General features: G+C 39.5%; 1 protein-coding gene across 1 annotated transcript in view; it reads right to left on the bottom strand.

The window, feature by feature from the left end:
- The window catches only part of SLC25A13 (solute carrier family 25 member 13), a 214,097-nt gene that overhangs the window by 18,961 nt on the left and 181,083 nt on the right, over positions 1-14,053 (bottom strand). Inside the window, 1 exon segment of the mRNA XM_082633147.1 lies at positions 11,242-11,382. Coding sequence (XP_082489273.1) covers positions 11,242-11,382 — 141 coding nt within the window.

Below are 14,053 nucleotides of genomic sequence, written 5' to 3'. Positions count from 1 at the left end.
GTCTTTCCCCCCAACTTCTCCCTGCTACCTATTTGCAAGTTGCATGGTTTGTTTCTAGTCCCAAGGTTTAGACCCTGAAATTTTTACTATAAATACTTAACTTACAGTCTGTTTTCTTTACCTTCCTCCTATATAATACTTGCACATTAGACTACTTAAATTATAAGCAACCTCTCCATATTATCATTGTTATGGACTTTAATTCTAGCTCAGATAACATTAAGCATTGTAATTACCATCATACATGCATACGTATATATGTATGCGTATATATATATACACACACACACACATTTAAATTCAGACAATGTTATTTAGACTAAATATTTACCACTTTTCTTTGCTCTTCATCCCCTGTTCCACCTCCAAACTACCATCTGGAATCACTTTCCTCCACTTGAAGTACATTCTAGAATTTCCTTTGGTACGGTTCTACCAGTGATATGCTTTCTGAGTTTTGCTAGTCTAAAAATTGTCCTTATTTTACCCTTGTTCCTGGAAGACATTTTTACAGGGTATAGAATTCTATGTTGAAAGGTTTTTTCCTCTACACACTGAAGATACCATTCAAATGACTTCTGGCTTCCACTGTTCCTGTTTCTAAGTTAGCCATCAGTTCAACTGTTCCCCTTTAAAGACAATCTGCTTTTCTCTCTAGCCACTTAAGAGCTTCTCTTCAGCTTTAGCGTTCAGCAGTCTCATTCTGATTGTCTAGTCTGAATTAATTTTATTTATCCTGCTTGGGATTTGCTGTACTTCTTGAATCTATGGATTGATACCTTTCAATGGTTCTGGAGAATTTTCAGCCATCATTTCTCCTTTCCTCCTGGTTTTCTTTTATACCCACTAGACCTCCTCACACTTTCCTGTGTCTCACTCTCTGTCTCTCTATTCTGAGTAATTCTCTTACTAATTCTCTCTTCAGCTGTGTTTAATCTGCTGTTAAAGCAAGAATTTTGAAATGCTGAATTTTAAATTTCAATCGTCATAAATATATTCACCTTTTTCATTTTTAAAACAAAAACATTCACTTTATAGCTATGATAATTTTTAAATTTTAAATCTTTGGAGGTTTAAAATGCTGTCAGTTGTTTTTGCCATCTCTTTTTAAAGTGCCTTGTTTCCTTGTGTGATTTGAGACTTTTGTTTATGAGCTGCCCATTTTCCTTGGAACATTATCTATGAAAATTCTTTAACATCTGGGCTGAAGGTGGGTTCCTCTTAACGAAACTTGTGTTTGCTTCTGCCAGGTAGCTGGAGGCACTACCAATTCAAGATTATTTAAAATAAATTCCCAGCTTGAGAGTTTTCATATCCCTCAAGAAATATAAATTCAGTCTGCAAACTTATGTGAGACAAGCTTGGAGTTCCTGATTCTTAGGGGTGGGTTTTTCCCTCCCCCTTCTCTCTCCCTCCACTCAGAAACAAAGCAATTTTCATTGCTGTCCAGATAGTATGAGGGAGCATTAAAAAAAATTTTTTTATTGAACTATATTTCATTTACAATATTGTATTAGCTTCAGGTGTACTGCAAAATGATTCAGTTTTATATATATATATATATATATATACACACACACACACACATACACACACACACGTGTCAAAATGTATCATCTTAAATATGGATCTATATCTGAATTCCGCCACTCCACATCAACAGCAGGATACTGCAGGAGCAAGAATACAGATTCTGGAGTCAGAGACCTGGGCTCAGATGACTGCTCTGCCACTTAGCTACCTGATGTTGGGCGAAGTTCTTCAAGTCTCTGTACCTCAAGTTCCTCTCCAAAAAAACTGAGTAATATTTGTACTGACATAAGAATTAAATTTAAATTCAATGATTAATATAAAGTACCTAGTATAATACCTAGCACAAGGATCTTCAATAAAAAGTGGTGATATAAAGACAATTACTATTATCAACAAAAAGCACACTGTCCTGTCAGGAGGGGAAAACAGAATTAGCTGATATAGTCTTTAAACAACTGGCAGCTGGAGTGTGACTCCTATATGGTTTCATACCTGAATCACAGGAGAGCTCTACATTTATCAGGCTAAGAGCAAATCTTTTATTTGGCAGAAGACCTAATCCTATCAAGTAAGCTTAAACTAGTTTGCTAAATTGATCATACTCCACATGGGACTATGGCTGTCACAAGACATATCTCCTTAATTTTACAGTAGATGAACATTTCTCAAATTAGCCATCTTTTAAATACAGAACTTGGTCACAATTAGAAACCAGAGAAATATAAGGATAGATTAGTAGAAATGTATCTGTCACTTCTGGAAAATATATTCAGAGCCCTCTATGAACAGTGGACTAGTAGCATCACTTTCAATACTTCTAAATATAAAGAACAGCATATTATATTCCAAAAGATGAACTAAAATAAAAAAGAGCTGTTGAAACCAATCCTGCAGGCACTTAGCAAAAAACAAAACAACAACAACAAAACAAAACAAAACACTAACTGGATAAAAATGTTTGCCTCTAGAAGGTTGCCCACAGCATGAGGCTAGGAGACTAATGTTTTATTATTACCTACTTTTTTATATCTGAATTTTCTCCTTTTATAAGCTATACTACCTGTTAAAATTAATTTTTGAAAGAACTTTATGGCACTAGAATTATTCTCTCACCTCCCTTAATACTGATCACTTTGAAGGCAAAATGAGGCCATACTCATCTCTGTAACTCAGCACACCTCATAGAGTGTTAGTCCTCAACAAATATTTGGTGAGTGAATGATAAAAAATTAACCATTTTTTAATGTTTTAAAGAATATTTTCTAGCCCCCTTCAGCACACTCCATTTCTTCCAGCACTGTTCAATAGAAATAATATTTTTCACGATGTCTCCTTTTATTTGCTGTTCCAAATGTAGGTATCATTACTATCCTCTTTTACCGATAATGCATTTGAAACACAGGGACAGAAAGGTTTTTTTAAGTCTTTTTTTTTTCCAGTTTGTTTTTTTTAATGCAAATTTCTAAGCAGAAATAGGGACAGTATTACATCATTTCCAATATTAGTTGCAAGTTCACACCATGTTAGATACAAAACCTGGCCCCTTGAGGTACCTGATACCCTCTCATTAATTTCTAAAATAACTGTCTTTTAATAAGACAAAATGCCCAAAATGTTCATTTTACAGCAGATATTTATGACAAAGTTATCAGGAAGGCACAAAATTATTTTTCAAAGAACACAAATAGCTATCATTTGGGTAGCAGCTTGGCTCACTGTCAGGTGATGTGGCTCTCTGCAGGGCACGTGGGGTTTGCACTGCTACGCTGGTTAATGCAAGAGTTAAGGAAACAGAAGGGCCCTCTTGCCTCGCAATGGATAAAATCATTTTAATTTCTATAATTTAAAGAGTTGATATCAGATCTAAGGTAACATGTGCTTTAAAAAACAAAACAAAGCAAAATTGAGCCATTCTAACTAACAGTTTTTAAAAGTATTGGGTACTAAAAGGAATGAGGAAAAAATGATCATATAACTACCCTGACCTAAGCTATCACACATTCGTGCTGTTTGGTGTCCTCTCAATTCTTTTCATCTCCATTTTCCTAGCACGCTCGCATCAACAATGACACCAAAACTGCCAACTGCTCCATATCCGTGTGTAGCATAGAACCTTGTCTTTGAACTTCCCTGAATTATCTATCAGACATATGCTCTCTCTCATCTGGCTCAAGATATCTCTAGGTGATAACTCATGTTTCAAAGAGAGATTGCATTGAGTTTGAAACCCAGCCTCCCACTTCCTTACAAGGTATATGACCTTAGAAAACCTAAACCTAAACCCATCAAGCCTTCTTTTCCTCAACTGTAACTTGGAGCTAAAAAAACAAAAAAAAAAAACTATCTGTGTCAATAGGCTGTAGTAGGGATTAAATGATGTAAAGTGTATACAGCTCTACACATGGGGCCTAGCACAAAGTGAGCCCTCATCAAACATTAGCTCTAACGAGCTTGCACACACATGTGAACAAACACACACGCTTCTAAGCCCGGACCCTGCCTCTGTCCCTCCTGAAAGCCCTAGCACCATATCTGATCTTGCTATATCTTCAGATGTTTCAAATCCTTCCATTTTCAGTGACTCTTTTTTCTGTCTACAGACAGGCATGGTTCTTCCAACAAATTAAAACAAACCACAAATCTCTCAGCCTCTTCTCCCCTGTAACGTTATCCCTCGCCTCTACTTTTTCTTCCAGTTGCTGTATGCTTTCACTTTTGTTTCTTTCACAGTAAAATCTTTAGGTTGAATGGTCTGTATCTGCTAATATTTTCTCAACCAGGTTTCTACCTCTACCATTCTCCTTAAATTGACTTCTTAAGGATAACCAGTGGCCCCCATCTTTAAATTCAAAGGCCTTTTCTTGGATTTCAGTCCCCTTGGTCTGCAGCACTTGATACCACTCAACTTCTTCCTCTTCCGCTTACATCTCATCTCTCTACCAGCTCCCACAGCACTGTTTCTTCTGGTTCTCCACCTGATGGCTGCTTCTGCTATTTTCTCCCCCAGACTCACTTAACTCCTGCCACCCTAATGAGGGTAGTTTTTGAGTTCCATCATTGGTGTCCCATCGGCTTGGGGATCTTACCCACTCCCATAGCTTCATGCTCGTGGATGACCCTCACAAGACTGTCTAAAGTTCGCATCCCTCTGACAAGGCTCTAGTCCTACATTCAACAGGGTAGAGTAAGAAGAACACCAGACAGGGAGTCAGGAGGCAGTCTCAGGCCTAGCCGTGCCCTGCCTACCAAACACCTAGCTGATTCTCCTACGATTTCTGGGCTTTGATTCCTCAATTATAAAGGTAACACCAGATAGGAGGTCTTTTAAGGTTACTTGCAGCTTCTCAAATATTAAGAAATTATAAAATTTACAGTATCACCGTCCATCCAGGTGCTCAGGCCAGAAATCTGGGCTGATTTAATCTTCCTTTACTTCTCACCTTTCATCAATTTCCAAGACTTTGTGAGTCTAACTCTCACACATCCTTTAAATATATCCCCCAACTGCCTCTCCCCTCCGTGAGGCCCTGGTTGAGGTCACGGTCATCCCTCCTCCTTGCCATCCCCAGTCTGTATCTTCCTAACTGGCCTCCCAGCTTTCTGTCTTGCTCTCCCATGTGGCACTCTCCACACTGACGCTGAATTACCCCTCCTTAAACACAAACCCTATCATGCCATTTGTCTTTGCCTTCTACCTGGTTAACTATGACTCATCTTTTAATGCCATCTCCCCTTCCAAAGCCCCCTGGCTTTCTTGCTATGAGTCAGCTCCATCTCTCTTAGAACTCTGTGCACAGCACTCTGACAGCCCTTCTCAACTGCATGTGTTGTATTCCAAAGGTCTCTTTACTTGCCTGACCGCCCCCATGAGATGGTAAACTCTTTATAAAAACATGCACTATAATTCATTTTCATTTTCCCAGTGCCCAGGGCAGAGCTTGCCAGGTGAATAAATGGAGCCCTCGGAACCTGGGAAAGCGACCTTTCATCTAACTGGCTGTTTCCTTTACGTTTGACCTCCCCAGTATCCTGGTCTTCTGTGGTCATTACTTGTCAACTTATTCTCTCTCCATGCTTTCATATCATTGCTAGTAACTTGGAAACACCCGGCTTTTGCCTACTATTTATTTGCTCAACAAATATTTATCAAATGTCTACTTATGTGCCAGAAGCTGTTACAAGCAGCACTGAGCAAGCTAGGTCTTTGGTATCACAGTTCACTCTGGATGAGGGAGAGACAGAGACGGACGGAACTATGAGATGGTGATGGGTGCTATGTAGAGACCTGGAAGGGGGGATGTGACAGCGAGTGACCTGGTGTCCTTCTGAACAGGCATCTGCTGAGCTAAGATGTGAGGGGAAGAGCCTTCAGGCAACTGAAAATGAGCAGATGAGCCTGGAGTATCTGAAAAGGAAAGGTGGCCAGCATAGCTCACAGAGTAGGCGGGCGGTACAGAATGGAGGGTCAAGAGGACGGGGCCAGCAGGGATGGAACTGGGATTCTAGTCTAAGTGCAGAGGTTCTAGCCTAACTGCTAGACAGTTTTTCACCAGAGACACAGTTTCTGTGTCTAGGGCACACTAGCTTCTTATTTCCTCTGGTTTCTACTCAAACATCATCTCCTCAGAGAGGCCTTCCCTGGCCACCCTATTAAAAGGCAACATCCCAATTCCATCCAGACTCCGCCTTTCTCCATCCCCTCACCCTGCCTCCTTCTTCTTCAAGGTCCTTAGCTCCACCTGATGTCATATATTTGGTTTCTCAACGGCTGACTTCTACCCACCAAAGTGAGCAGTGGCTTGGCTTTTCACAGTGACATTCTAAATGGCTAGACCAGTGCCAGGCACACAGTCAGACCTCAAGAGACGTGTGTCAAGTGACTGAATTAACCTGACTTACATTTTAACTAGATCACTCTGGCTGCTGTGGGGACTACGGATTTGACGGAATCAAGAATCAAAATAGAGAAACCCATGAGGAGGCTTTCACAGAGGTCTGGGTGAAAGGGAAAGGTGGATGAATCAGAAGAGAACTGTCACTTGGGTGGTTGTAAAACCATGTAGTGTCCTTTAGTGTTAGAAAATTAGCATGGCACGATGTCCTCAAAGCCATAACTAAACAATTGTTTTCTTCATATGGGGCCATGAGCTCATAAAAGCAGGTATTTTTAAAAGCTGCTATCTTGAGAAATTATTCTTACGTACTTGTATGCTACCAAGATAAAAGTGATAAACTGATGAAATCTGACAAAATCTACTAACACTAAAAAATGCACATGCCCCTTGACCTAACAAGTTCATTGCTAAGAATTCATTGTATATACTCACAAAAGTACGTCACGCTATATGCAGGGATGTTCACCCTGTCACTATAATGTCCCCAAACTAGAAACAACTTAAATACCCATCAATAGGAAACTGCTTTAAAAAAAAAAAAGAAAAAAAGAAACTTAAAAGAAACTTATATACAGTTATTAAATAAAATGAGAAAAGAGAATTAAGATATATTGCGTGTTTAGTAGGAGGATTCTGTTTTTGTTAAAACACATAGATACACCATTGATGTGTGTGTCTGTACAATTTTTGATAGAGAAAAGGGAGAGAGGGAGGAGAGAAATAAATACAGATTTAAATAGAAAGGTTTTCTTTTCTTAAAGATATATAAAAAACATAAGCAGTGGTAATCCTTTAAAGAGAGAATAGGGTGGTCAGGGGTAAAGAGAAAATTTTACTTTCTTAAAGTCATTTCTGAATTATATCATTTTTTAGAAACATAAACTTGTATTTTACTTTAAAAGACCACACAATATCCCTTTGAGATAACTAGCAGAATAATCAAGAACATATGTCATCACTTGCTTTCTGATATTATGAACAGCAGCTCCAATGATTCATTTATATACACACGATGAATGAACACACATACACAACACGCATGTATGTGGATGAAAATACAACTGGATGTGAAGCCTGTGGATATGGAGGGTCAACTGTATTCACTGTACTACACCATGTTATAGAAGGGACTTGAGCATCTGTCCCCCACGGGTACCAAGGGGTGACTTTCTCTGTTAAATGCAGTGGGAGAGAGGCCTTTGATTAGAAAACAGTAGCTAGAGCTCATATTCCTTGGTGACTTTCCATGCTTTAGATGGAAATGTTTAATTTGTGATTACACAATCTGAAAACAATTTTCAACAAAGCTTGATGGATCTTTGCCACTATTGCTTCACTGACCATTTTTTGTTCTCAACAATAGCCATGAACTACTCCATTGCTTCATAAGCACGCATCTTTTAGTCTGTCTTAGCTGTGCTGCCAATTAATGTTAAATAAGTTGTATTCCATTCAGAAGGTATAATCTTTCTCCTCATTAAAGCTCTGTTGGCTCCTAAGGAAAAGGTACCATTCAAAAGTAGATGTGTATCACTTTCTTAGATAAGAATTTATTTTACTTATGCTCTAGGGGCTTATGTAATAAAACAAAAGTTACCTAGTGAAAGGGAAATACCACCTCACATATTCTTAAGTAGTACCTGTTGCAGATTTTTAAAAACTACATTATATCCAAACAGCTCTTTCAAAGGCAATTAATTATCCTGCCTTTACTTCAATCACCTACCTACTCTAGGTTATAACAATGTCTCTATAATGGGGGTTACTTTGTTTACAGAGTTCGCTCTTTCTGCTCTAAACTATTTCTAACGTTAGGAATGTTTACCACATCCACTTCTTTTTTTTCAGTTGTAAATGTATTTCTAAAGCAAGTATTCTAATTACCTTTTACTGGGAAGTTGCAGAATAGTTGGGTATTTTGCAAGTCAATTTAGGAGAAAAACAGAAAGCCTGGTTAAGTCCAATTAAGTGCGGTTGAGCACTGCAGGTCTAAACACACAGACGGAGCCTACACTCAACCCCTCCTGGGTCCCGCACTGTCATGTTAACAACAGCAAACAAAAGGTCCAAGGGAGGGAAAAGGAAGATTACCTGTCCCACCTTAAACTAGGATAGAAGTTCTCTTTTTCAAGACCCACCCAGAGGGACACATATCAGATTTAAAAGTATTAGTCACCACAGGTCATTTGCATTTTTCTACCCAACCAAGACTAGGAACAGAGAAAAGCTTTACCACTGAAGAGCGCTATCTGGAGGAAAACAAACAAACAACGTAGTAAACTACATAGCAATGTTAAAGCTGTGATGCCCCTAAAAGGTGGGATCTAGAACCACTAAAGTGATTTCTGACCATGGAGGGGTGAGGCAAGGTAGGTGAGCCTGGAGAAAGGAAACTTACAAGAAACAAACCCTGAGGTTAGAAGGTGGGATAAAACAGATGAGGATGAGCTAGGGTGGTAATACAAGACTAATGAGACTGAGTGGAGAGGGGAACTCTGCTGAATCAAGTCCAGCCTCACAGGTCTCAGGGAGTTTAGCTGATGATACCAACGGCCAGCAGAACGGAGGAGACCGCCTGCCAGGTCACTCTCTCGCAATGCAATCAAGTTTCCAGAAGCTCAAAGCTCAAATTGTTAGTGACTTCACCTGGTAATTACCAATACACCAAAAGCAGTGTTTTGAAAGGCAGCACCCAGGCCTGTGGAATGCCTCTGAACTAGATTAAACCACCAGGCTAGTAATTAAACTAACTTTATATGGGAGAGGTCTCTTGCTCAAACTTGAGCAATCCTGCTCATTTCAGGAAAGCCATTTCAGTACAAAAGTGGAAACAAGAAACTTCTGAGCCTCAATTTCAGCTCAGATACCACCGTTGGCACCTCTATTCTCCTAACTACAAAATTAGGAGACCAACTACTTCCAAGGGGTGTTAAAGGGGATTAAGATTATGAAACACTGTGAAGATGAAAAGGACTAAAACTCAGTCTTGTTTCATTTGCAGGTAGTTTAACAGTCTTTGTTTCTGTGTCAGCAAACAAGTTTTTACCATTTTATCCATCTAGACATTTCGATAGCAGTCACTGCCATAGTACCTAAGTGCTTTTTACCAGACAACCCACTGAAAGACTGCTTGGCAGCTTGTCAAACTGACATGCTGCTACATCGTGTGATAGCCTGCAAGAGACTAAAAATTCAGAAGAGAAGATGATCTTTCTTCAAATTGATGAATGCTATGCCTCATGACAATACTGTTTATTTCTTACAGCTGGATAACAATTTGGTAAATGAAACAGCTATCACGTTGTGTTCCACTGCACAATCACTTCGAGCATTTTAAGTGCTACTTAAAAAAAATCAGCATGTTTATTCCTAAACACTACAAGATGCCTAAATATAAGGCAAGGTTCCCCCAAAAAACTAACCTCAGAGAAGAGGATGTTACATAATATTTGATCCTCACAAAGTCTCAGATCTTGGGGTACTCTTCCAACCACTTGACCTTGAGAAGTACAGAGCTCTATTTGTGGAAGGCAGATTTACCTGAAACAACCTCAATTATTACTAATACTGGATGTTTACCAAGGTCACCTAAAAAACTGAGTTAAAAAGAAAAGGGTAAAAAAGTATTCCTGGGGAATACTTTTACAAATGCTGTGCTGAATGTCAGAGCAAGGCATTTAAAGTTCACTCTAAAAAGCAATATATTACATATGGGACCACTATATATCCATTCAGGGTAAATTGGGAATAGAAAAGAAAGAAAGCAACTGTCGTAATGTTATGTGCCTGTGGGACAAAATTTCTAGGGACAATATTGCACAGAGTCCAAAAGTGACTTCCTCTTGACAGCTTGGAACGAAAATGAAGACGATGGACTTTGCAAAACCATGTGAATCGCTGATTTAAAATGTGGTTAAGTGGTGATCAAGATGCTGATTCAAAATTCATATGAGAAACTTGAATAAAATATTTCTTGATATGTGTGTATAGAAAAAAAGCAATATTAATTTTATGTAATGTGATTTTATATATCTATGTGTCAATAAATGAAAACCAACATTTTAAGTAGTTGTTTGACTTACCTTCCTATATCCCTAAAGGTTTACTTATTCAAGTTGGCCATGAAACATTTTTTTTAATCTTCTCATTGAAAAACGGTGAACACCTTATATCTGATGAAGCCTTATAACAGGGCATATATGAAGCTAATTCTAGTTCATTACAACTTCTTTGGTAGAAGAGTGTAAATAACAAATTTCAAGAATTTTCTATAATTTTGGTTTTGCGATCATTCTGAAAAACTGTTTTCTAAATGATAAATGGTTAAGATGCAAAATAATTATGAAAAGGCACACATAGGGATAGGTTTGGAATGTACAGGATCAGAACATAAATTCCTGATCTGGTATGGGCTTCGCGCACGTGGGTAAACTGAGCTCAGCCCATCTCCCGAAAGATGGTGCCCTGTGATCCTGGCAGCTATCTTTCATAGACAACAGCACTGAGAATTAGGTTTTTATATCAGTAACAGATCCAAACAAAACTCCACCCAGTGCTGCGGCAAAGAGTTGTGCACTGAACAGTGTCTGTGGGGGTCATGACATCATACTCATCCTTGATTTATGTTTTCTAAGGACAGTTATTTGGCAGATGGCAGGAAAGGACACCTCCTTCTAACTGGCATGAAGGTACCCTATGAGCTCCAGCAGATCTTCTCTATGTATAGGAATGTGAGGAATCAATTTCATGCCTATGAGCAGTTACTAGTTTAGGAGATGAGCATATACTCAAATAAATGACTGAAAAGAGTTACCTTGTAGATCCCAAAGAAGCCCAGGTCCCTTAGGACAGACAGAGCACTGACTCGGGGACCAGTGGTGATCTCTCCAGCCACCTGCAAACGGATCTTGACAATTTCCAAAGGATTTGTGAAAATCACCTGGGAGCCTCCTGCCTAAAAGGGAGAAAAAGAAAAGATTTAGTATAAAGCAGGGTGGCTCAGAAAGAGATGAGTGATTCTCTTCAAAGGAGCTCAGAACAGTCTATTCTCAACAGACTGTAGTTTCAATCCTTGTCCCATCAATTAAAACAGCGATTATGAGTTTGAATCAAAATATAGTTACTGCCTGGGAGGACCTGGGTCAGGCTCTATTTCCTTCATGTGGAGGGTGAAAGAGAGCAAAGACCAGAGACTTAGCCCAACACAGAGAGGCTTCTTTTGGCCTCACCCAAGTCCTCACACTAAAATGACAAGCATTCCTTGAAGCACGATCAACTGCCGCCACAGGACTCAAAGCCAAGCACACAAAGGCAGCCATAAAATGACAGTCAAGTGGTATCCAAATAAAGAGACATGAATCTGCCTGTCAGAGCAGGAGGGGGGCAGAGAGGACACAGGCTCTCGCATGATGTACTTCATAATTCTGTCAATATTTCAACAATTGCCAGAGGACATGCAAACTTAGATGAAAGCTATTTTTTCTTCTCTTAAAAAATCAGATCGCTCATCAAACACCATTTTATGGACTTATGTATTATATTTACGTATTATCTGTGTATAGAATTGCTCTTTTCATACAAGATAAATGTCAAAGTAGTAAAAATATGCATTAAATCAATTACAGCCCAAACTTTGAACAATGTGTGTTCATTCCAGCAAATGGCTGGGTGCCTCACCTCTAAGATCATCAGTGGAAATCTCTAAAGTGCACACCATAAGGGGAATTTTAAGCTAGCTATTTTGAAGCTAAGCCTATATTTATTATAAGCAATTACATTCTTACTGTACTTCAACTTGTTATTCCTTGTCTCAAATATATTTTTATATCATCCAAACTAAGGCTGACATAGAATGTACTTCAGAATCTTCATTATACAGCGACGTCACCGAACCAGACCACAGACATGGTGCTGACATTTACAGCTTAGCAGATGCTATCATGGTAACATGCACAATTTGGGTCAATATCATACCAAACTACTTCTTGCCAGATCCTCTGATCCTATCAACCAACGTGCGTGCCTTCACAAAATGGCTTGTGCTAATCAAACCCAGCTGTAAGGATGGTCTTTAAAGTACTGTTTAATACCTGGAAATAAAAATTAGAAACATAAACATGCACTGGGAAGGGATAGATTAAATGCATTTGAGTATGTTCCTGAAATAAGATATTATGCTGCCAATGAAAATAAGGTGGGAAATGTTCAATACACATTGTGAAGTAAAAACTCTCAGATGCGTAAATGCACGTATGCCTCTCCTGCTGCTATCCCTGACCATCATGTAGAAGAGACACACCAATGTAGGGCTTTTGAGGTGGTGGGTTACAGATTTCTTTTCTGCTGTGTTTTTTGTTTCTTCTGCATAGATCGTGTTACTTCTATAAAGAAGTTATGTAGCAGTATTCATTTTTATCTAATATGAGCAGCAACGTTAACCAAAAAAAAAACAAAGAAAAATGTTCATCCTTTTAACTCTCTCAATCAAATCGTTTTTCCATTTTTACCAACTTGATACCTTAGTCAAGATACATTTGTTCCTAAAAACAGACTAGGATTTTCCCTCTCTCCACACATTCAAACTATGGAGAAGGCAGTATTCCCCTGTGTTTAGACTGCCACAGACTCCCTCTCTGTACTTGCTTAAATCATGTTTCACCCATCACCTTTGTCTCTCCTGAGTGACTCTACAGAAGTGGTAGGAAAAACCTGGGTTGTATTCACGAAAAGGCCCACAAAAGGCCCTTCTAAAGTGGGAGGGAGAGGCTGGTGTGTTCTTCTGGTCCACATGAAGCCATTCTGCTTCCACTGCTCCCAGGGCTCAGAAGAGCCATGCTTTGCTCCCAGGCTGCTGTGACCCGCGGGCAGGTGGGAAGACCAACCCCTGCAGCCCTTGAGTATTTTGTGAGTTGGCACCTGCATCTTTCCAAGCGATAAGGAGGGGGTTGCTGACGGGAGGCAAAATGAAGAGATGAAAAGGACCTGGCCTAGTAACAGCACTGAGGGTACAGCAGGGATTATGTCTGTGCTTCTGGACCTGAGTTCTCATGTTGTGAAAATGAATACAATTTAAAAAATTGTTTCATGGGGCAGAAGTGCTGGGAAAGATTCGCTGAGTTGGAATTAACCTGAGGCTGACTTTTAAAAGCTCAGAAGTGGGTAAGACCGTGTCAACCACGGGTAGAATGGCGAGCAGTCAGCGTACATATACATGGATCTTCTTGAAGAACAGAACAGGAACGCGACGCACACTCACCAAGTGCTGCCAACAGCGGCAAAGGGGCGGTTGAGTATCACATGTGACAACTGATCCTCAGTCACTACTGGTCGTACCATCTCACTTGTTACGAGGATCAAAGACACGGCGAATGTACAGCAGCCGGCACGGTGCTCAAACAGTGACTCCAAACACATTGGTTTCCTCTCCTCTAGCTCCTAAACTGATGGCTCTCCTCCCTCGTGGCACGTTACAACTGCTTGCAGAGCTTTTCAAACATAGTGACTTCTAGATCTTACTCCTGATAAATAAGATTTCTACATTTGCCCCTTCCTATGTGATTAAAACGTGTGGTGAGAGTTGAGAATCATTTTACTTCACTGCATCATCTCTAGGCTGCCTTTCAACT

This window comes from Mesoplodon mirus (genome assembly GCF_964341445.2).
Source record: "Mesoplodon mirus genome assembly, chromosome: 9".
NCBI lineage: Eukaryota > Metazoa > Chordata > Mammalia > Artiodactyla > Ziphiidae > Mesoplodon > Mesoplodon mirus.
The sequence above is the reverse complement of the archived record's forward strand: the minus strand, read 5'-3'. Positions and strand labels throughout refer to the sequence as shown.